We start from the raw sequence: 25,775 nt of genomic DNA on the forward strand, positions 1-25,775 counted from the left end.
GTCAAGCACTAGGTTTAATATTGAACTCCAGGCAAGTAGCTAAAGACGCATTTCATATACGTGAAAAGTTTAGACTGCCCTACATTTTGTTCAGCCATGCCTTGCAGACAGCATAGCTAGGAGATGATCTCACTTTCCCACACTGCAGTTTAGGCACCATGTACATGAGAGCATTTACCTGTGCAGCCTGTATTTTTGTTTTCCTGGATGTCCTAGAGCTGCATACAGCTGTCTGTAGACATGCATGGATGAAGGCATCTGTATGCAACGTTTTGTGCAGAGTGGAGTACAGGCCCAGTGCCATGTGTATGTACCCTTAAAGGATAAGTCCACTTTAAAAAAAAAATTATAAATGGCCATTTTTTTGCATGTAAAGAAATGTGCAATTACTATTTTTTTTTGGAGCCTGGAAAGCATTGCCATGTAGGACTCCAGCAAATTGTCAGTGTATCTGGTTGCTCGTACATCTCATATAGACAAGCAGATACAGTCTGAAAGGTAGACTCAATGAACTACCACAATGCTCAACAGCACCATGGTAGTTAATTGAGAGCTACAAGCCAACGGCTGCAAAGGCCGTGCTGTTTTAAAAAACTGACTGCTAGTATGGGGAACTTCTCCTCGTACAGTTGTCATGGTGGGAAATAACGGGCAGCTGCTGCACTGGTGGGAACATGTTACACCCTAAAAAACGGGTGGAACATGTAACATTTTCCCAAAGGTGACCTTATCCTTTAAAGGAAAAGTTCACCTTTGGAACATGTTACATGTTCCACCCGTTTTTAGGGTGGAACATGTAAGATGTTCCTATAGCTGCAGCCACGTCCACCGCCCCCCTTCCTTGTGACAGATAATGCGGGGAGAAATTCCCCTGTACTATCTATCTGTCAGATTTGAAAACAGCGCAGCTCCACCCACACGGCCGCATCACTCATTCAGTGTTCTGTGAAGGAGTGCCTACAAGTCCCGACATCCTTAGTAGCTGTCGGCTTTTCGTTTTCAATGAACTACCATGGTGCTGTGAAACACTGTGGTAGTTCATTGAAGCTTCCTGCCAGCATATCTGCTTGACCGTACATCCCATACAGCAAGCAGATATATTGACAGGTCTGCAGGAGTCATCTACTGATCGATGGTGCAATGCTTTCCAGACTCCTTTGGACAAAAATAATTAATGTAATTTTTTTTTACCTGCAAACAAATGTGCATTTATTATTTTTGTCCAAAAGGTCAACTTATCCTTTAAGTGTAAATTCTATCTCCTATGTGCTCCAATTTGGTCTGTTAAATATACTATTAAAAGGAGTATGTTTAAAGTGCAAAAAAAAAAAAAACAACTGTTGACCCGGACAGCAACCCAGTGAGCGTGTGCATTGTCTCAAGTAATCTCATCAGCCCTGCATAGGCCACATCTATGAACTAAAGAACACAGCCCCCCTATGTTATGGACGTGAGGAGAAGGGGAAGTAGTCTGTTATCCTGAGACACTTCCTATCCTTTAGTAACAATGCTACAGCTCTTTAGATACAGAAAAGGAAGTGTGATACTGGCAGGATCACCAGGTGACAATAAAAAAAAGAAAAAAATTAAAAAAACTAAGTGCAGCGATCTCCACTGCACTTAACACCATTGGTGATTAGCTGTCACTGCCCACACAGCCAGGGCAACAGTCTGGGGATTTGAAAGCCCTGCTCTTTTTCTCTCTCTTTCCTTAGGGCTTCTGGGATGGATCAGAGCAATTCTGATTGGTCAAAATGGTCATGTGTAGGGTGTTAGTTCACCTTTTAATTTTCTGTGAAAAGGTGAACTTACACTTTATGCATTGTAATAGACAATATTACAATGCATAAAGAAGCAGCGCCATAGTCATCTATACTTCTCAGAGTTTGTCTAAGACTCATAGCAATTGGGAGTACAGGAGAGCCCAAATAATGCAGAGCACTGACGCTTCCTTTCCCAGTGCGATTATTGCTGTGTAGGGAGTTTTGGGAAGCTAAAATAAAAACAGATTAAAATACCTATAGGAACTGTATTAAAAACTACAGGAAAATATGTTTAAGTGTTACTAAACCCAGGACCCTGCATTCACTCCCATCATCAGTATACAGCAGTCTTGTGACTTATATCAGTGTCTGGTTGAGTACTGGTCAAAGCTTGTTGGAGGAGCTTTAATTCTCCTCTGACTGTCCTATGAGGTTGCATGACCAGCGACCCCCCCGTCTGGACAGTGCTGATTGGCCCTGTGGCGATCACATGCACCCCCCCAAAAATAAAAAAAAACTCTCTAACAATACACACCAAACAAAGCATGTGCACAGTGCCTTCTAGAGCGCTGTACTATCAGCAGATGGCTTGGGGACTATGGAAGAAGGGGAGGATCAGAGAAGACCGGATCAAACAGCCTTTTTACACAATGCACAGGACTAACCCCTTAGGTCCTACAGTGAGTAAAACAACATGCTTTACTGCATATACAGACTGATTTTACTGTTGTGGGTTTAGTAACACTTTAATGATTACATCATTTATTAAAATGCTCATTTCTAAGTGCCTGGGGTTCACTTTTATATCTGGCTTAGTACATTCACTCACTGAGCAAAGGATTTTATTGCTTTGAGATTGAGAATTCATCTGCAACTTTGGTCATCCCTCTAGTTTGGACTAGTTTTGGCTAGCTTCCCAACTACTGCTTTTATTCTGGTGCCTCTGGTTACATTCTGATTCTCCTTCCAATGCCTGTCCTTACCAGTGCCCTGATCCTGACTACAACTATGCCTCACACTTTGGTCCTGTCTGACAGTCAGGCAATCATCCTGAGTGCATTGCTGGTGACATCTGTCAGAAAGGGAGAGATGGAGTTATCCTGCACCAAACCAATCCTCATGATCAAAAACTATAGCATAATGAATGTGTAGCACTCACCGATTTAGAGAAAGACACAAACTAGAGGTTGCCCTTGGAGATCACAGTATCCCTTTCCCCTTTTTTAATCACAAGGGTAGATCTTGATGTTCTTGATCAAGATTTCTAGGAAAGATGAGGCACCTTTGTGCCTTTGTATAAATCAAAGTTATAGTGCTATGCTAATACAATATTTTTTTTGTTCTACAATTTCCCCACTTTATATATAAGGTGAATTTCAATTGAGGATTAAATGTCCAAAAATGGAGAAATCTAAAGAGATATACTAAATGGAAACAGTGAACTTCAACTTTAATGATATGGCAAAAAAATGGGGTGAAGTATTGGGAGCTTTTAGAAGTAGACCCCACAGCTATGTACAGATGACTGAACTTTGGAACAGACAGGACAGGAAGAGGTATAGGCACAGATAAAATGTACATTATATTTCTGCATTAAGTGGCGTTTCCTCTAGAGAGAAAAAGCACATTTGTGACCCTGGCAGTGCTCACTACAGAAATAATCACATGACTACACATGCTTCTCAGAATAATTCCTTTTATCAAATAGGTTGACTGAAGCTTGACCAAAAATGTTGGCAGCCTACCAGGCGGCACATCCTATAATGAGAATAAATTAATAGTGTTGCAGAAGAAAGCCAGTCACTTGGTGTTAAAGGTTAGGGTACAGCTGTAGAAATTAATTAGTCATGTGCACATCGTATAGAAAGATTGTAATCAGTCTTTCACACATATAGTAGCAATGTTCCATCATTACGCAATAAACATAACAAACCTCTTAAAGGTAGGACTTCATTCCTTAAGAATTCCCAAAAGATTAAACAAATGGTAATCCAGGAAGCCAATCACTATGTAGCTTTGACCAATGCAGCACCATAATAAAGTATGTTTTCTTTATGGATGATAGTATTTACTGCTTTCTCTCGGTGCAAAACACCTAGTCTCTGTACTGTATATCCCTTGACAAGGTACATGTAATACCAACTCCACTTAACTGTGTACACATTTTTCCAAACAATCCATTATGTTTAAAAAGAGTAAAAATACTAAGGCCACACTGACATCTTCACTGTATGTTATGTTGCACATTAACATACCTTGCAATAAGGCAATGTTAACACATTTTAAATGGACCTTTTCACGTATTTGCATACTTTTTATCATGCACCATAATGCAGGGATGATTCATATCTATTGTGGCATGCTAAATTGCAGGTCCATTGGGGGATGCACTGGATGCCATTTCAATAACACCAAAGTTCATGAGTTTGAATAACAATAATTTTATGGAGTGGTAATGAATTAGGGTGTGAATAGACCCTTGCAGATGTCCATTTATATAGAATACAATATTTGCCATAGGCAGCAGAAGTACCCCTGAACCCATTGGATATATCCTCTTGAATTGCACATACTACCAAAAAAAACTGTGTTCTTACACGGGGCTCTATACTTACCATCCTAAATCTTACAACCCCTTTCATCAGTTTTCAAAAATTATCTGTTGTAATCATTTTTACAAAGTTGTACTTTGGTACACAGCTGTCCTAAAATACACAATGAGCCATTTTATGCAGGCTCCATCCAAGGTTTTTTTATTTTCATTTTTGTGAAGCAGGTTTGATTTCAAGTCATGTGTTTACAGCTTTCTGTCACACTGATAAAAAAAAAACCTGTAAAATCCAGTTAAGGGCGGTGACACAGCACTCCCAAATTAAAATGGACCTGAAAAAAGCCAACATTAAACCTCCTAAAATATAACTCTTGCCAAGGATTTCCAACATTTAATAGAGTAGGGAAGGGTCTGAACCTGCTTTTTTATTAAGTGTGTCCTGCACCTCGCCATTGTCGCAAGGAGAGAAAGTGAGATGATGACCAAAATTTTAGTTTCACCACAACACATGTAAAGGGAACCTCTTCCTATGCAGACTGATGTTCCACTGACAATTTTCATACATGGGATTTCCCCTTATTTTACGGAGATTTCCTCTTACTTTCTATTATATCTTTGGATACAGAAAGTAAAGAGAAGTCTCCCGTGACCTGAAATAACAGGTTCTAACCTTTTAAATATACCCAAAACTAAAGTTTTGCCCAGAATTACACTTTAAATAGTTATTGTGGGGATCGCTACATTTCTCAATATTCCAAGGCTGCTGCTACAACCATACTAATAGATGTGCCCAGCCAAAGTCTAAAGGTATGTGATAAATATGACATTAATGCTGAAAACTAGTTAGGCCTACTATAGAGTATATATTGCTGTAAATCAAATGTAAATACTAAAAATGTTTTTTTTCAAATTCATCAAGAATGCTGTAGTGCATGGAAGTTTTCTTAGTATTGTTTTACAAATATTATGCACAATAACATCCATTATATCAGGGAACAAAGTCTGCACTTTTATTTTTATTTCTGCACCTTAGAAGATGGTGGAAAAATCTTCGTGCATATCTACTTATAGGATCTCTGTATTCCATGATTGTTGCATCCATCAGTGGCCGACCCAGAGAATAGAAGGTTCCAAGACAAGCCTCCAACTGAACTGTGGAGTAGAAAAATAGCAACCATCAATATAAACACACCTTAATTCCTCTTATCTGGTACTGCCTTAAAGAAATCTTTGCTAAGAGAATATGTGGCCTGCCACTGTTAAAGTCTCCTATGAAGATGTTAATTGCCTAGATGTCATTTAAATACATTCTGAGTCACTATAGAGATATAGAAGAGATATGCAGATTAGGAGCGCTGACCTAACTCTTGACTTTACTGGCTGTATACTTGATCTGGGTCAGTGATTCAGAGATGGACAGGCAACTTACATTTTAAGTAAGAGGCCACTACTGAAAGCTTACAAATGAATCTTAGTATGGAATTCCTTTAAACCGGGCAGATACTGCATTGATAGATTTGTTGTTACGAACAAAGAAGTACATTTAAAAAACTGTCCTACAGCAATCACAAAGGGCGAGAACCTTAAAAGAAAAGTTTAGGGAAAAAAACAGACATACTCACCTAGGTGGATGCAGCCTCGTTCTGATGCTGCATTTGTCCCCTGTTGCCTCTAAGACTGAGATCTGAGCGATCAAACTGATTGCTCAGTTCTTGGTCTTTAGTGAGCAGACAGCTTTTGACTGTCAGTCACCAGCTTTATGTTCTGCTCTGCTCTGAACATTACCCAATTGCTACAAGTTGCTGACATAAAATGTGTGAACTAATAATATCAAACCTATAAACACAAATGAAAGACAGCTAGTAGTAGTTAGTCACATTCCTAGATTGTAAGCTCTAACAAGCAGGGCCCTCTGTTTCCAACTGTAATGTCTACCTTCATTTTGTAAAGCGCTGCACAAACTGTTGGCGCTATATAAATCCTGTATAATAATAATAATAATAATTCCTGATGGCGTGGCCATTACTGTTTTCTTCACAAAACAGAATATGTCTAAACAAGGACTATCATGGCAGGATCACTAGATATTTTTTTTCACTGAAAGCTGAAGCTATAAAATGATAGAAGATTACCTTAAAAATTACATTACCATAGTAAAGATTTAAGGAGATGTTATTAAGTGGGATTGTATATGCTTTAAAGGTACCGTCTGCATTTCCATTGAATCGAAAAACTTCTTTAAAGAAGGGGTGATGGAATGACTACAGAAGGATTCCTGAGTCGATGTTACATGTGTATCTCCGGCTCTGGAATTAATTCATTGTAAGGAAAAATAAAGCTTGCATCTCATTTTTCGCAGAAGAGCTTTATAGCTGGTGGCTTGCTATTTTGGCAGTTACTCTTAGGATACTTGTATCTCACTACTGTTCTAACTTTAAACTCTGCATGGGACGTTGTTTTGTCCGCTAGTGCTATTGAACCAGCCTGCTTCACATTGACTGTTAACAACTCTATATTTCTCAGCTCAGCAGTGGTCTATTATGAGAGTATCTCTTTTGTGTTGAGTTGCGTAGAGTATACATTTTGCTTATTTGTAAGGTATTGACTATAGGATCAGCCAACAAAATGCTGCATTAGATTGAATTATTAAATACACAATATATTAATTCAAAATTGACAGCTTATTGATACTCTTTGGATCTTCTATGTGCTATATAGACTGATCATTCTTTATCTTATTTCTACCTTTTATTAAATATTTGACAGTACAGTATCCCAATTTGCAGAGACATTTGCTTTCAGAACTTTGTTTTGACAGTGTTTGGTTTTTTTATGTTGCTTTAATTATCTTAGCTTCTCTGACTTGTGCTTAAGAACCCAATAGGTGGCTGTAGCAGCTTAGCAATACGTACAGTAACTTAGGACTGAAACTGAAATTGAAGAAATATTACTTTCTCGGTACATTTATAAGAAAAAAAAGTTTTGGCATCATGAGAGTAAAATATAAAAGAAATAAGACAAACTCTGAACAAGTAGATGCTTCACACTGTGTAGGTGTACTTTGACTGTACATCAGAGTCAATGGGGTTGATTTTTAAGGCGAAATTACTTTAGGGACTGGGCCCCTTTGAGAAAATCCGGTTTGGACGCAACTAGTCAAGTGGGAGGAGTTAAGTGATGACATCATGCTGGGTGCAGCTTGGGCGCCATCTTGGGTTCCCATTCACTGCCTTGCACTCGGAGCCGCTTGCTGTTATGCTGATGTCATTTAAAAAACATCACAGTGAAGATTGTGCTGTATTTGCTGTGAACGTATAAATAGTTAGAATATCTTTTCTGGATTGTTTCACAAAGATAATTATATTTGTTTTGGACATTTATTATTATTTTTAAATGTGTATCACCTGTTTGAACACTTATTTGCACTGTTTGTGTTTGAAGTGTTGGGCGTGCATATGCATTATTTAAGTTTAATCAATCATGCATATTTTGATGATCTTCTGTTCATTTATTTAACACATTTATGTGGTGATATATTTACATGCATGTTCTTGATGCGTTGTATATAACCGTTACACACTGGTTGTGATATTTGCTGTGAGTTGATATTTAAGAAGCGATTCACTATTTGTTCTTTTTAATATTTTGAGTGTGTGATGACTGCATCACACACTCAAAATATTAAAAGCTTTGTGGTAGCTGCTCCTAGGGAATGTAAATTTTCTTTATGTATCTTTGGTTTTTTCCACTTGTACACTTGGTTGGCTATAGCAAGGTATGCTGGTAGCATGGGGATTTCCTTTTTGTATTAATATGCATGTACTGCAGAGACGTATTGCATACTGTGTGCTTTTTTTCCTCACCTTGACATACATTTTATAGTCAGAATGTTTGTGGCCATTCTAAAGATACAAATAACCTTTGTCATTGGCTTTCAACTCTTTACTAAGGGCCCTTAATAGCGCAATTGTATTTAAACATTCATGCCATTTAATCAGTAACTGTGCTTTAAGTACAGTAATCCTTTAAAATATGTGACACTAGACGCTTCAATACACATCAAAGATAATCCTAACTTCTTTAGACACTAACTACAATCTCCACTCAACACTGCAGAGAAGTGTGTCATTATGGAAACTGTCTTCATTGGACAGCCTCCTTTAATGATTTCTGTGGCAGAGCCTCTTTTAATAAATTTCAGTGACACATACTCCTCCAAAGAATTTAGTGGCGCAACTTCCTCTGATTTCAACAACATAACCACCTTTTACGTATTTCAGTGGCACAACCTCCTTTAATGATTTCAGTATCACATGGTCCTCTAATAATTTCAGATCATTCTTAAATTATTTCACTGTCACATCCTCCCTATATGATTTCAGTGGTACAGACTTCTTTAATGACTTCAATGGCACAGCTTTCTCTAATGATTTCAGAGTCACAACTTCGTCTAATTATTTCAAAGGCACAGCCTAATTTTAGTTGCCGTGCCTCCTCTATTGATTTCAGAGGTACATCTTCTTCAGTTGATTTCAGTGGTACATCTTCATCCATTGATTTCAGTGGCACATCCTGCTTTAATGATTTCAGTGGCACAGTCTTTTCTAATGATTTTAGTGGCATCGCATCCTCTAAAGCTGCCCATAGATGGATTGAAATTTGCTCTATGTATGGGCACTATGGTTGTAGAGAAGTTGTTCTGCCGATTGACTTCTCTACAACCACCTTGCTGGGAAATTTCAGGCTACAGAGTGCAGTGCTGATTTGTGTATTCTGACTGGGGGGGGGGGGTGTAAGTCTTCTGACTGTCAAAGTACAAACACAGCAGGGAGGATGGATTTCCCTATTCACCTTGAATGTGTGGATGGGTGAATCCGGTCTTTTTTTTTTTTTTATTGTTCAACCTGCTGGCTGAACGAAACAAATAACTTACACATCTATGGCCAGCTTTACAAGCTCAGAGTGCCACAGCCTTCTGTAATGATTTAGTTACATAATCAGTCACATTTCAATAGCAGAGCCTTATCTAAAAAGCTCATTCACACAACCTTCTCTAGCAATTTTGGTGACACAGACTCCTCAAATGATTTCAGTGCCACATCTTCCTCAAATGAATTCAGTTGCACATCTTCTTCTAATGATATGAAGCACCTCGTTAACAAGCAGTATAAAGAAAAAAAAGATGTGCTTGCTGTGGTTTTACGGTCTTTGAGACCTAAGGAAACCATAATATCATTGTCCGTTAAGGGTTTTCTTCTCAGAAGAATTTTGAAGAACCATAATAAATAGTAAAAATGCAAACTACACCCAAAAACAATGCATGCAGGATGGCTATAGAGTGTACTGGTAGTAATGGGTAATGCAGAAAGCAATGTATTTTATTATGTCCATTCAATTCACTGCATTTTGAAAATGCAGCAGGGGCCAATGTTAATGGTCATTTTCGGCTCAAGGCACTAGCATGTTGAACTGAATCACAATAAATGCAGAATCATTCAGAAAAAGCATGATCTCTTTAGCTTAAGGCTGAACAAGTTTGGATTTTTAAGGCAGCAGAGTGGGGCAGAACTGGTTCCTAAGCACAGACAAGCCAAAAAAGGTATTAATCTACTAATCTGAGGAAAAATGGAAAGCATTTGTTTCTCGTCCAGTCAAAAATCAAAATGTACCCCCCAAAAACCCTATCCACATGGGTATCATATATCTGTAACCTCACTAAGGGTGCCAAACATTAGAACATATTTGGCCATGCCATTGTATGTCTAAATCTCTAAAAGTTTAGGTCACCTACAGTAGATCACAGCTTGATCAAAGTCAGTCGTTCTATGTGTTTTGTGCCATTTTAAAGCCAGTAATTGTCGTATTAATTATAGAGATGTTATTTCAATACAGAAAGCATCTGGACTCAGTCAAGCAAGAAGTCAAATAGGTGATAAATTACTCATTTTCACTACTCTGCAAGTAAGGTAAGATAAGCTAAAATCAAGCTTTTTATTTCTTAAACAAAGCAGCAGTCAGTTTAGATTAAAGTGAATGGTATGCAGCAATTTTATTTCTGCCAAAAAACAACCAGCTCTTTTGCCTTTTGCTTTTTTCCTGACAGCATGTTTTGTGTCACTGAATGTTCCGACCTACTAGGAATCAGTGTCGCTACTTCTATAGTTGCAGATTCATTAGAAAACTCAGCTGGATGCTTTCGAAGGAGAACAGATCTTGACGATAACCGTCACATCCCTCTAAATAAAAAGGCCTCACTAGGTTCCTTTAATAAAAAGAAAAACAAATTACCGTGCATTTCAAAATTGTTAGATTCAGACATAATAACTCGGGACTGAAAACAAATGCGTTTGCATCTGAAGCTCCTATTGGTGTCATGGAGCTCTCATCTTTGTAATAAGCACACAGAAATAACGGAGGTTTAAGGAACACAGTGGGAATTAACTCTGACTAGCTAACATTCTCTTAAACTGGTTTTTAATGGCACGTTTTCTGCTACACAAAATGCAATTGATTTCATATGGGTATTTTAAACTGAACATTAAAATAACAGTTGCAGTGACAATCTCTCATTATTTTACCATCAAAGGGACAAAACTAGAGATTATTTGAAATTTGAGTATGCCTGTTTATATTGTTTTTTTACTTATGACCATCCAAATTCTACCAAGCTCTTAAATAGATTTTCATGTGCTGTGGTATTTGTTCCATAGCAGTTAAAGGGCAACAGGTAATCACCGATAGGTAAAGCAAGCCATGAAGTAGAGGGTGAAGTTGGCCATGTCATACAATCAGTTTTAAATCTATCTACAACTATAAAGTGAGAGGGCCTACCTAAACAATTCATACCACTTAAAGCAGTTCTCCAGTCTCCTGTGAAAAAATACAAAAACTGTAGCTGCTGACTTAAAAAACAGCCACTCATCTGTCCCATGATCTATCAGTGTGCTCACCCCAGCCAGGTTCACCTGCAGTCTTCTGTCCCCAGTGTCGGCACCTTAACTGTGGCAACGTGACAGCTTGCGGCTCCACAGCCGGGTGCCCAATGCACATGCACGAGCAGCGCTGCACATTGTGAATGGTCCAGCAGTCCTCTGGGACCTGTCACGTGTCCCAGAACACTGCAGGGAGGGACGGGGAGGAGAATTTCAGTTACCGATCACCTAGTCGGTCAGAGCAGGAGTGGGAGTGGGTACCTGTCAAACCCGGGTACCCGCTATTCCCTCCCCCACCCCCTCCACCCAAAGGTGCCAATTCAAATTCTTCTCTGGCAGCAGGAGACAATTCCTTAAAGTGGAACTTCCCCTTTTGGGTGGAGCTCCATTTTAAATCCAAACAACTAGATTCTTGAACTATGCAAGTATTAAGGAAATCAAGAGGAGATTGTAACCCAGGTTGTAACTTGGTGTAGCCAGAGTGTGATTCAAATACTTGTCTGTTAAGCAGAATGAGTGGATACTTCTTAATACTATTAGGGTCCATTTACATGGAAATGCAAGGTAAAACTAGTCTTTTACTGCTTGCCCTTTTTTTCCTTTGTTCTTGGCAGAAAAAAACAGTGTTTAGGAGCATTTAGCGTTTTTTTTCTGCAGGAAAAACACTCTCAAAAATGATAAAACAGAAGGGTTTTTTTTCTGCCTCTAAACACTGAGCTTAAAAAAGTCTTTAAACCACTTAATGTGCAAGGACACATAGGGTAACATTAGTTGCTCCTACAGGCAAAATGCTAAACTCCTCTAGAAGCAGTATTTTTTTAAGCCAGTGTGCATGGAGCCTCAAAGTGAATGGGCTGCCTTAATATAGCATGCCTTAATCTGTCGTGTTATGCTTGTTAAGGTAACAGTGGGCAGCACAGTGGCTAAATGGTTAGCACTTCTGCCCGGCAGTACTAGGGTCATTGGTTCGAATCCCAGTCACGGCACCACCTGCCTGGAGTTTGCATGTTCTCCCTGTGCCTGCGTGGGTTTCTTCCGGGTACTCCGGTTTCCTCTCACACTCCAAAGACATGCTGGTAGGCTAATTGGATCCTGTCTTAATTGGCCCTAGCATGTGTATGTATGAATGTAAGTTAAGGACCTTAGATTGTACACCCCTTGAGGGTTAGGGACTGATGCGAATATATAATATATATGTAAAGCGCTGCGTAAATTGACGGCACTATATAAGTACCTGAAATAAATAAAATAAATAACAGACAGTGAAAATGGGCCCTAAAGGTGTACAGTTACCCAAAAACCTTATAAAGCAGCTGTCCAATATAGTAGGTCTGGATGTGATTTGCATTCACCTACATTTACTAGGGCTCATATTAAGATCAACAAATGGTGGTAACCTCTACAGTGAAATCAGATGTCTGTATAGACTTGATAAGTAGCATTTACCAGAATCAAGCATATAGGTGTAAAAATGTTTACTGTCACACAGACACCAAATGTTTGTGGTATGTGAATGCTCAGTTTAAATTTGGATTTCACAGCTTTCAATAGCCTAGCCAGCTCTCATTTTGGTATACACTCCTGTGCAGAAATACATTTTCTGTCTTTCTGTATAAACACCATTATAAACTATTAATTCCCTGAGTTCTATTAACTAGTGTGCCTATGAAAGGGCACTCTGAGTAGCTGAGTAAATGTAGTGACCTGTAAACACATTCAGATGTTATTATCACTTTAATATCCTCATTGCCTGTACAAGTTATTATTAAGTAATTAACTAAGGGTCTCTGATAAGGAAAAACAGCCTTTTAGATAACAGCAGTCATTTGCTACAATCTGACTCTGTACTTTTCATTAACACTAATTAGAGATAATTAAACTGTGGGTTTTTTTTCCCATCCCGTGATGTGCTAACTTGCAAGAAACTCATACAGCAAATTAAATAGAATGTACAGGAGATGACAAAAGTGGCATAATGATTCAATGTAAAAGTAGAGAAATGTAAAAGTCCAGTGCTTGCTAAGCAGTTCACATAACCCAGGACAGAAACGTGGATCAGAATAGCTCTGTACACAGAGGCACTCAGTGAGGCATTTGCTAAATTGTATATGACCTATAGCATTAGCCAATCCACTACTTATTCTCCTGAATTCTTCTCCAAGCAGGTTTCCCTGTTCAGGAGAGAGCTGCAGCACAGAATGATGATGATCTGATTCTCTGTTTTTAGTTGTGTCCAGCAAACTGAAGCCTTACATTTAAAATATGAATTGTCCTGAGAAAAACTGTATCCGTAAGTTCAAAAGAAGGTATAATGTTTCCCCAGCAGGTGGCACTGTGGGTGGAGCCTGTGATCGCTCTTTCTAGTCCTGAAAAAATTGAGCTATGGGCCCTGAATGCATAGAGTAGTCATAAGCAATAGGGGAGTCATAGCTTGCAAATTTTAATCCAAATTCCTTGTTTGTTTTCTGAGTTTGTACAATCAATATATTTTTTTCTGTTTGAGTAGGTAGTAATGAATTACTTAAATCATAATTGTTTATATATTGTGTATATTAAACATTTCAAATCAAAATATTTCCTAAGGTGCTTGAAAGTGGTTTTTATTTCACATAGAGGGAAAATGATGTGTTACCTTCTTTTTCTGGAGTAAGTTTTTGTCTCAGCAGATGGTTCACTATGGCACTCATACAGGTGTAGCACTGCTGACCAGCAGTATTCCAGTTCATACAGCTCAGTATACCTATGGCCTCATCTACTTCACCATAACGGAGGTACTGTGAAATCAGCTCCACTGGGCCCAACTCTCCTTTTGATACAGCACCTTTTAAAGTAACAACAAAGCCAATGTTAACAAATAGTAAAAAGGTATTAAATGGAAAATGTGGTTCTAAAGCATGGATTTTATTTACTTACATCTTCTAAAAATTCATGGTACAGTTTTGACAGTTTACACATGTATCCCAAATATTTCATTTTAGGTTCTAAGATACCTGAAACAATTCACTTCTCCTGCACATATGCAATATTGCCAAAAGTATTGGGTTGTCTGCCTTCACACGCACAGTCTTAGTCCGTAGGGTTCAATATTGAGTTGGTCCACCTTTTGCAGCTATAACAGCTTCAACTTTTCTGGGATGGCTGTCCACAAGGTTTAGGAGTGTGTCTATGAGAATGTTTGACCATTCTTCCAGAACTGCATTTGTGAAGTCAGGCACTGATGTAGGACGAGAAAGCCTGGCTCGTAGTCTCCGCTCTAATTTATCTATGAGGTGTTCTATCAGGTTGAGGTCAGGACTCTCTGCAAGCCAGTCAAATTTCTCCACTCCAAACTAGCTCATCCATGTCTTTATGGATCTTGCTTTGTGCACTGGTGCACAGTCATGTTGAAACAGGAAGGGGCCATCCCCAATCTATTCCCACAAAGTTGGGAGCATGAAATTGTTGAAAATGTCTTGGTATGCTGACGCCTTAAGAGTTCCCTTCACTGAAACTAAGGGGCCAAGCCCAACCCCTGAAAATTAACCCCTCACCATAATCCCCCCTCCACCAAACTTTACACTTGGCACAATGCAGTCAGGCAAGTACTGTTCTCCTGGCAACTGCCAAACTCAGACACATCCATTGGATTGCCAGACAGAGAAGCGTGATTCGTCACTCCAGAGAACACGTCCCCACTGCTCTAGAGTCCAGTGGCAGTGTGCTTTACAAAACCGCATCCAGAGCTTTGCATTGTACTTGGTGAAGTAAGGCTTGGATGCAGCTGCTTGGCCATGGAAACCATTTTCATGAAGCTCTCTATGCAGTGTTGTTGTGTTAATCTGAAGGTCACACGAAGTTTGGAGGTCTTGAGCTATTGACTGAGCAGACAGTTGGCAACTTCTGCGCACTGTGTGCTTCAACAAGCGCTGACCCCATTCTTTCATTTAACGGGCCTACCATTTAATGAGTTGCTCTTGTTCCCAGTTGCTCCCACTTTGTTATATCACTAACAGTTGACTGTGGAATATTTAGTAACAAGAGGGAGGTAACCTATCACGGTACCACACTTGAATTCACTGAGCTCCTGAGAGTGACACATTCTTTCATAAATGTTTGTAGAAGCAGTCTGCATGCCTAGGTGCTTGATTTTATACACCTGTAACCATGGAAGTGATTGGAACACCTGAATCCAATGATTTGATTTTTGCAATACAGTGTATTTAGCCATTGGTCAGTAGATCATGGCAAAAATTGTGGTTCCTCAAGAATAAAACTTGCATATACCTGTATATGAAATGACCAAAAAACAGCCAAGCCTAGCCTGCAACTCTGGTCTGAACTCCTTCCAGCTTATCCAGAGCTTAGCCATTGTGATGAGCAGACTGTTGAAAAACCATATCTGGTTGAAAGAAGCTGGTCTGGTTATTGTGGTAAGTTGGAATCATTACCAAACAAATAAAAATACAATTCAAATTCTGCAAACTTTTCCAAGGACAAGCTAAGAAAATTATGCTGTCTGATACCAGACCTGTCAACAGTTAAAACGGAACTAAACCCACCAATGTAACTGTTTCCCAAAACAGAAACATTCAAGACATGCCTTGAATAATAACTTTTACATTTATCAGTGTGCTTACGTTAGCTTTCAACCGAACTGTCTAGCCGTCAAAGGGCTGGTGTCATGGCTGATCACATGTGCAGTACCATGGCAACTGCAGATCAAACAGAGGCTAAGATGGGAACTCCCTTAGCTTTAAAGTATGGGGGGGTTTAGTTCCACTTTAAAACTACTTTCTTCAGCCATAATGTGATATCCAAATATAAGCATGGCCCTGTGCCTCACCCTATAATTCAAGTGGGGAAAAAGTAATAAATTACTTAGAAATCAATCAGTGCAATCTACAAGCCAGTTCATAATTATAAGGTGTCACAAAATATTTCCTTTTGCCTCCTTTAAAGCTACCTGGTTCCTGGGTTCATCCATTCCTGTATAGATCACACAAAATGTTCTGGTCCTAAAGATCAGCCTGCTCTGTCTGCAACTTTGCCGCTTATAGCCCATTAATAGACCCTGGAGAACACTAAAAACCTTTCAGCTGGTGACCCCTGCTCCAACTGTCTGGACAACACCTTTATGTTCTCTTTTCTACATTGTTGTATCTTTTTATAATTAATTTAGAGACACTGCTACTGCATTTAAATGATTGGTGTTAGGAACACAACTGGAATATACTAGATAATGAATGTTAGTATATGGCAGTTGAATTCATTCGAAAAGTAACAATTTGTTCCACATAAACTGGTTTCACAAATGACATCACATTTGTCTAATATCTAAAGCAGGGGTTTTATTTGCAGTTTAGCTGTTCATGGTACTTGCTCTCATTGGCAAAGACCAGAACCAGAAGGCTTGTAAAATAATAAGGAAGGGATTTATTATTTATCAGTCGATGCATCCCCAAAGTCAATTGATCTCATTAACAAGGACAGTCCAGTCAGAGAACTGCTTAACCTTATTAGAGTGACACAGAAGAGACAGTAACCAAAAATCAGTAACGATCCAATGTAACTGTTTTCTGACTTTAAATAATGAATCGACAGAGAAAAAAAGCACTCTTCCTTGGTAAAAGAAATGCTTTATCTAAATGCAAACAATGAATTTTAAAATATGGCAAATCTCAAATGGTTGAGGTGAAACATCTTTCCCCCTTTAGATGCTTGACCTCTCTTGATGGTACACTTCTTGGGAGAAAGAGGTGACAGGCAACTTGTAGCCTAATTGATTTAAGAACAGTGCCTTGGGAGGCAGTCCAATTAAATTTACAAGATAGCAATTAGCTGGAAGGCCTCTAAATCCCTGCACAGTGCCTATTCTGGCCTGAATGAGAACACAAATGTACTGGAGATAGCAAGTCAAGGGCCTTTTTTTTTATTAACCAAAGCTGTTGTGAGCGATGTCACAGGGGACAGTGTAAAGTGTACTGTAAAAGTAAAGTGATTTACAGGACTTTTTAAGGCAATGTAAATCTATTAGTTTAGTTTACTGTATAATTTACAAATATAACAATAAGTAAAGCTGGCCATAGATGGATTGAAATTTGACTGTTTTAGCAGGGACAGGCCGATTTCGATCCACATATGGGCAGGCTGGTTGTACAGAAGTCAATCTCTCGATCGACCTTTGTACAACCAGCTTGATGGGGTTTTTTTGGCTTGATCAGTGCCACTGGTTTTAGCTGGCAACACTGATGACTGTATTCTGACAGCAGGGAACTTTCCCCGCTATCAGAATACAATAGCTCCACTGGAGGGGTTCAAACTATTTTTTTTCTCAACCCGCATCATCTATGACCTACCTAAGTCTGATAATCTGTAAAACACAACAGTGGTTCTGAATTGTGCTATGCAAGCTGGTGAGACTTTGCAAGAACAAAATAAAAATTTAAATTTAATTAAAATTTTAAAAAACTTGCCATTAAGGACTCTCCAGATATGTGTACAGGACCTGGTCTCATCATCTATACCAGGGGTCTGCAACCTTTAAGACATAAAGAGCCACTTGGACCCGTTTCCGAGAGGGAAAAAAAGACTGGGAGCCGCAAAACCATTGCAACATTTAAAACAAATCCGACACTGCATATATTGCAAAAAGCGCTCTGGTCATGAAGGGGGTTTAAGGGCCCAGTAAGCAAAGGGTTAATCAGGGCCACAGTGTATGGTCATAATCACAATCATAGCCTTAGGTCAGTGGTGGGCAACCTTTTTTTTCAACTGAGCCAAATCTCGCCAAAACCACGATTGAAATTTATTTTGAGAGCCACATTTTTAAAACTGAAAATACATCCCCCATATAGTAATTCATCCCCCATAGTAATTCATCCCCCATATAGTAATTCATCCCCCATAGTAATTCATCCCCCCTATAGTAATTCATCCCACCTATAGTAATTCATCCCCCCTATAGTAATTCATTCCCCATATTGTGTCAATTCACTTACCTTTGCTCCGCGTGTTCCTCTCGCCGTGTTCCCGCGCCGTTCCGGTCTTCAGGGCGGACTGTGAGAGGAGAGGAGTTCGTCACGCTGCCCCGCCTACATCCTGACAGCCAATGTTTGCCACGCTCCGCGGGCCGGAATAAAAGGTCCGCCGGGCCGTAGTTTGCCCATTGCTGGGCTAGCTGCAGAGTCCTGACTTTTGGGGCGGCCGCCCGAGAGGAGGGAGGGGAGCGGGCGCCCGGCACACAGAAGAGCCGCATTAAAATGTGTAAATAGCCGTGGCTTGCCGACCACTGAGCTACAGCAACCCTATTGCCTGTCACCTGGTGGGCAGTGTGCTCCGGTGCCGCAGCAAAGGTGAAAAAGAGCCGCATGCGGCTCTGGAGCCGCGGGTTGCCGACACCCGATCTATACAGTAATTAGTGTTAAACCTTTGTTTTCTGCAACATGGACTTTTGTGGGGTCAGTTTAAACAAAATGTAATATGCAGTGAAAGACTGTTACTTTTTTTCCTGACACACCGAGAAGATGCTGAACTGAGGATATTGTTCAAAGAAGATCAACAAGGGCAATCTGGAGGTTAATTGTGGAACAAACAAAATGGATGGAGAAAACAGGATTTTGGACTTACTGTAAAATCCTTTTCTTGGAGTTCCTTAATACCCTGGTCACATCAGGTGCAACTTGGCATGCGATTTGCATATCATATGCCATGTCACACCCTATTGTCCGTAAGTAGAGCGGTCAAATCAGTGCGATTTCTAAAGTAGTACAGGAGCCGCACCGATTTCTAAAGTAGTACATGTACTACTTTTGGTGCGATTTGCATTGACATCAGTGTCAGATGTTTCACAAATTGCACCTGAAATCGGCATCTCACCTGTCTTTGAAATCGTGCTTGATGTGACTGGGGTGTTAAGCATAAGTTCACCTTTCTGAATATGTTACATGTTGCACCCATATTTAGGGTGTAAAATGTAACATGTTTAGCCTCACACCCCTCTCCCCCTGATCCCCCCTTCCTTGTGGCAGCAAGCCAGGGATCTTCTCCCTTTACTCACCACCACAGTCCAAAGAGATTTCTGTGAATTAATGAACTACAAGTACAGACAGCCTTTGCAGCTGTCAGCTTGTAGTTTTCAATGAACTACCATGGCTCTGTTGAGAACTGTGGTAGTTCATTCATTCTTCCTCCCAGTGTAAAACCGTCTGCTCATACGGGGTACAAGCAACAGATTACACTGACAGTCTGCAGGAGACCTGCATGGCACCAGCGATCAAAATATGCTTTACTTTGCTTTGCAGGCTCTTAAAACAAAAATAGTAAATGCCCATTTTTTTACGTGCAAAAAAGTGTGCATTTATTATTTTTTGCAAAAAGGTGAACTTATCCCTTAAATGACAATTTCTAAGATTTACAGGTTACACTACTGCCTAAAGGAGAATAGGACACTGGCATGCCAAGGGCTGTTAGTGAGTGAGCTATAACTCCTTCCACTCCCATCATGCTTTGGTTTCTTGCTAGTGTCTTTTGTGAATGGACTTCTTTTCTCCTCAAAGAAAGTAAAGGCTCCCTGACTTGCCTGACATTCAGGACACTTCCTTATGGTCTAGAAGATTTTCACAATAAATGCCAGCTTGACAGGCCCTGGACAACCTTTTGGTTAAGCAGACTTGGTTGCCAGAGGCAACGTCTCCTGATCAACATACTGCAGTTATGAGAGATTCGGTTATCCCTTTAACACTGAACCTCTAAACTGTAAAAGGAACCAATGACTGAATATTTTGTATATTGCATCTGGATAGAGTATAGTTATTCATATTCACTGCACTGTAAAATATAAATTGGGAGAATTTACTAAAACTGGCACAGACTGGATCAAAACCAGCTGGGCATAGTAACCAGTTTCTAACATAAGCCTTTTCAGTTAAACTGTCACTAAATAAAATCCTTATTCTTCAAAAATAATTCATACACATCTGCTACTTAATGGTCCCGTAATCTATTATCATTAAGTTTCTCACTGTGTTTTTAATGTATAGCCTTCTGTGAACTCCCAAACCACTCCTTCTCCCCTTCACGTCTGTGTATTTGGGATGAGCAGCACACGTTAGTTACTGCTCTTTGCACACTACCAATCCCTAATCCCTAGTCCATCTCAGGAGTAAGCAAGAGAAGGTGACTATGTTCCTACATACATTGGGACCATTGTACAGGAAGCCAGATAACAGAAGCAAAAAAAAAAGTAATATGGAGATTTGGAGAAGGCTGAGAGCAATAGAAGGTACATTATGAGTTAAGAATACAAACTTGAATACAATTTTATTTCTTTAAACCAAAGAAGTATGCTCCACTCTTAGTGAATTCTTCTCACTGTATTTTATCTAGGCCGTCTAGATCATACAGTTTCTAGATAGTAGGAGCTGCTTGTGTGTTTCATGAGACTGCAGAGAGTTTTCACATCAACATGCTAGGGACAACAGGGCACTACATTCCAGGAATCTTGAGTATGATAGAGGTAGAAGATTGAATTATGAGATTTCCAATTGAACCACTATGTTATATGTGGCCTTCAGCCCTGTGGAAAGTCTCCTACAACAGCCCTCAACTCATGGACTGCTACATAAAAATATGGACTCTTCTAGCATCAGGACACTAGTGTTTGGGCAGAGTATAGAAACATGAATGGCAATTGTTCACTGTTGCTGTCGCTTAGAACTCCACCTTAAAGTGGTTGTAAACATCAGACATGAAACATGAACAAAGCATATCCTTCTATATTGTGTACTTGTTGTACAGTCCAGAGCACTAAGTGTCATTTCTGTCCACTGCCTCGTTCCTCTGTTATCTGCATGAGTTACTTCTGGCAAGTTTTCCTGGCACCAAGAGCTAAAAAGGTGACAGGGACGGAGCTCCAGCACACAGCCTGTGATTGACTCAGCTCTGTTCCTGTGTGCTATGTGAAGGGGTGTATGTCCCTTTCCTCTAATTAGCTCTCACTTAACTCTACAGAGTATAACTTCAGCTCCCCACCCCCTGCTGGGGGGTAAGGGTTTACAACCATTTTAAATGAACAGTCACTTTAGTCCATGAGTAAAATCACAGAGCAGGAGAGCCTTTCATTTAGAATCTACCTGTTCAGCAAGACTCCAACGAATGTATTTTTGTTAACCTTTAGGTTGAAGGGTTTTTCCTTTTTTTTTTTTTTTCTCCTTTACAAATTGTACTCTGACCAAGCTAATACTGTTTATCAAAAATGAAGATATGAAAAAGTAGAGAGTGCTTCTTTAACTGCCAGTGCAGCAAGCAAAGTGTGAAAGAGAGCGGATGAGTGTTCTGGGATTTACACAGTGAATGACATTTCCTTTTGTTCTACAATAAAGAGATGGTTGTGCCTCAGAGTTTGGCTGTTTGACACTGGTCATTTTCATTGCCAATTAATAGTACATTTAGCCTTGTTTAGATGTCTAATTCCCTGTTGACTTAAGCACTTGTGAAATAAAACAACACTGACAACCTGCGTAAGAAAACACACTGCAATTTCACAACGCCCCGCCATTTTCAGGAGCTCTCATTAGATAATAAATTGCACTGTTGCCACAAAATAAATAAACATAAATAAAATAACATGCGTTTAACGTGTAACCAAAATAACTGTCTATAAAACAAGTTTCAGCCCTGGTTCACACTGATGCATTGCGGAATTCGCATTTTCAGTGTGAATTCCGCACCGCATCAGAATCGTACCCCGTTCATGCGAATCGCTGCGGATGTATATGTTAAGTTATAATAATAAATAATCACTATTAATCCCCAATTTCTATTAAAGCGCACTTCACCCCTACCCTTAGTGGTGTACAAATATAAACAATGATATGCTCAGTGATAAATAAATATCATAAATCCTTTCCTCAAATCTGTGAATGTAATAAAGTCCCAAAAATAAATCAAAAATATCTCACAAATATCATATGTCTCTTTTGAAAAATAAATAAATAAATCAATCCAAGTGTCCAAAGTTTGATTCAAATCCTCAGCCTCTTGCAGCAACTTGATTTACCTCAAAAACAAAAACACCACATAGTGCATTATCGTTAATAAAGTAAATTAATGCATGAAAACCATCCAGTGATATTTCACCCAAGTGAAAAAAGTGTATACATAAAAATAAAAAATATATACAAGCACATGTGCATATACACAATGTATAGTGAAAAACCGTGTATGTGAATCACTCTTTTTGTGCTCAAAAATCACACGCCACAGTGTGTTAAGTTAACAACACCACGGAAGCAGTCCGTAAAACGCAGTGCGATGTGCAGAATTGGATCGCATAGGTGTTAATATCTATGCGATCCGATTCTAGTGCGGACCCAAAAAGGGGTCACGCACGTTTTTCGTGCGGGTGCGGTGCGAATAGAGGCATACAAAATGTATGGCTCCAGTCGCACCGCACACAAATCGCATGTGATTTGCACAGGAATGTGGTGTGGTTCCTGTGCGAATCACATGCAATGTACCGCACCCCACATATGTGAACCCAGGCTCAAAGATGAAAAGCCATGCAGATATAAAGTCATTTTTTCTTCTTGCTATGTATTCACTATAAACAATCATTATGTGCAGCTTCACACCACATGCAATCTAGTGCATTTTTTTCTGCATCAAAAACACATGGATAGTAGGTTATATGGTTTCGTAATGGCATAGTTCACAGAGTGGTCAGTTCCAGGGTGTTCCAGTTTCAGAAAAAAAAAGTACAATATGCTGCATTTTTTCTGCACTAAACTGTAGTGGAACACAGTAAAATGCCTAAAAAACACAATGGAATGCACATAAATGCACCAGAATGCGCATGTCCTATATATAGGGTGAAGACAAAATGAGGGGAAAAATGCACCCAAAAGCATCAAAAATGTGTCAATAATGCGCATGCAAAAACGTATTCTATGGTGTGCACCAGCTCTAAATGTGCTGTTATATAAAATTAAAAAATTGTAAATCTCTAATTCTGTCCAATTAGCATCTGCCTGCAATCCCATGTACAGCAGAACCCACACAATAAGAAAAGGGACTCTAGGCTTCCACTTGACTAGAGTTCAACTTTAAATTTTATCCAAAAATTCCTGACATTGAGAAAAACTGTAGTTTGGCAATAAGCAGCCACATTATTATAAAAGATGGCATACAGCAACCAATCAAGGCCAAATTAAAATTTTTAGGCAGATTTGAAAAATCTGAGTGATGTTTTCTGTCTTTCTTTTTGCTTTTCTTTTTTTCTTAGTGGTGAATCAGGGTGCGGAGTGCATCACGCCCTATTTTAGGTGTGTACAAATTTTACTAAAAGTGGGCAGGGCTTAAACAACTGGGTCCTGAGCCCATAGTAAAATACAAATCAATATGAAAAACACAGTACTGATTTATAGGCTACAGTAGACCTCCCCTAGCAGAGAGAATATGTATGACTCAAGAGTAAATCGTAGAAAAAGAGCAATAAAAATAGAGCTGTGTTCCTTTAGAATTATTTATTAGTATTTGTATTGCTGAAGATGATGATGAATACCAATCAGCAGCAGCAGAGCAGCAGGTTTTCTTCTCTTCCCGGCACTCACCTTTATTACACAAAAACAGCATGGCTTCATGCAGTCCACATAAAAAAATATTTTAACAGTGTGTCCATTTTTTTTAACCTTTCTGAAAAATGCCACCTTGACCAAATTGTCCTGCTGGCCAGCTTGTAATGCACTAATGAACGATCTGCACAGTATAAAGTCGAATCAAGCTCATGCACTCCATCCTCTCATGCAGAAGCAAAGTCTATGAGCCCCACCTATCTCTCTTTTCTCTCTTGAATCCTCACCTGGCTGATGCCTATGCATTCTGGACCCCTCCTCCCTTCTCCGAGGCGGTGCATCAAATCACGCAGCAATGATGTCAAGCAGGCTGCACTTTACTTACATCTCCAAAACTAGAATACTGTACATTGCAACAATTCAAATTTTGGCATTGCTAATAAAATTTTTAGATATATTTTCTGATTAATCTAATGTATGAAACATTTTTCTTTGCTGGATATCATATCAATATATATACTATTGTGAATTATGCATATGTTTGAATTTGTGTTGGTCAAAACCTTTGGGGACCTCCGAAAAGCTCTAAACTGTTAGGATTGATAAAATATTCCATACAGATAAAATCAGCAGTTTAATCAATAAATCATTATTGTCACAATAAATAGTGACAATGCAAAGTTAGTTACTAAACACTGTTTATCCAGAAATGTTACTATATGTGGGTGTGTCTAGTCCACCTTTACCCTATTTTTCATAACAAGCAATAGGACAAAGCAATATAATCGTACAGCAAAAGGATAATTGTGTTACACTCAATGTCAGGTTTAAATACCCCCTATTGACCATCCCCAAAATGTTATAGAAGAGATAAACCATCAAGTGACAGAATACAGTAATGCCTCCACCTACTGACTGCTTAGATGGTATCAAATATCACAATTCTCGTACAGTATCTCCCAGAACTGAGTACACCCCTCACATTTTTGTAAATATTTTATATCTTTTCATGTGACAACACTGAAGAAATGACTCAACACACAGCCATTAATGTCTACACTACTGGAAACAAAAGTGAGTACACCCCTAAGTGAAAATATCCAAATTGGGCCCAGTTAGCCATTTTCCCTCCCCGATGTCATGGTACTCATTAGTGTCACAAGGTCTCAGGTGTGAATGGGGAGCAGGTGTGTTAAATTTGGTGCTATCGCTCTCACTCTCTCATACTGGTCACTGGAAGTTCAACATGGTACCTCATGGCAAAGAACTCTCTGAGGATCTCAAAACAAGAATTGTACTACATAAAGATGGCCTAGGCTATAAGAAGATTGCCAAGACCCTGAAACTGAGCTGCAGCACGATGACTAAGGCCACACAGCGGTTTAATAGGACAGGTTCCACTCAGAACAGGCCTCGCCATAGTCGACCAAAGAAGTTGAGTGCACATGCTCAGCATAATATCCAGAGGTTGTCTTTGGGAAATAGACATATGAGTGCTGCCAGCATTGCTGCAGAGGTTGAAGGGGTGGGGGGTCAGCCTGTCAGTGCTCAGACCATACGCCGCACACTGCATCAAATTGGTCTGCATGGCTGTCGTCCCAGAAGGAAGCCTCTTCTAAAGATGATGCACAAGAAAGCTTGCAAACAGTTTGATGAAGAACAGACTAAGGACATGGATTACTGGAACCATGTCCTGTGATCTGATGAGATCAAGATAAACTTATTTGGTTCAGATAGTGTCAAGCATGTGCGGCGGCAACCAGGTGAGGAGTACAAAGACAAGTGTGTCTTGCCTACAGTCAAGCATGGTGGTGGAAGTGTCATGGTCTGGGGCTGCATGAGTGCTACCAGCACTGGGGAGCTACAATTCATTGAGGGAATCATGAATGCCAGCATGTACTGTGACATACTGAAGCAGAGCATGATCCTCTGCTTCTGGTGACTGGGCCGCAGGGCAGTATTCCAACATAACGACCCCAAA

General features: G+C 39.5%; 1 protein-coding gene across 4 annotated transcripts in view; it reads right to left on the reverse strand.

The window, feature by feature from the left end:
* The window catches only part of WDPCP (WD repeat containing planar cell polarity effector), a 470,287-nt gene that overhangs the window by 194,325 nt on the left and 250,187 nt on the right, over window positions 1–25,775 (reverse strand). For all 4 annotated transcript variants that reach the window (XM_089671996.1, XM_089671995.1, XM_089671997.1 and 1 more), the window contains 2 exons: window positions 13,879–14,067; window positions 5,343–5,466 (listed from right to left, as the gene is read on the reverse strand). In XM_089671996.1, the coding sequence (XP_089528122.1) occupies window positions 5,343–5,466; window positions 13,879–14,067 (313 nt within the window). The remainder of the gene's footprint in view (window positions 1–5,342; window positions 5,467–13,878; window positions 14,068–25,775) is intronic.

This window comes from Staurois parvus, unplaced genomic scaffold, assembly GCF_062004578.1.
Source record: "Staurois parvus isolate SC_StPar_1 unplaced genomic scaffold, SC_StPar_1.0 ptg000117l, whole genome shotgun sequence".
Classification (NCBI taxonomy): domain Eukaryota; kingdom Metazoa; phylum Chordata; class Amphibia; order Anura; family Ranidae; genus Staurois; species Staurois parvus.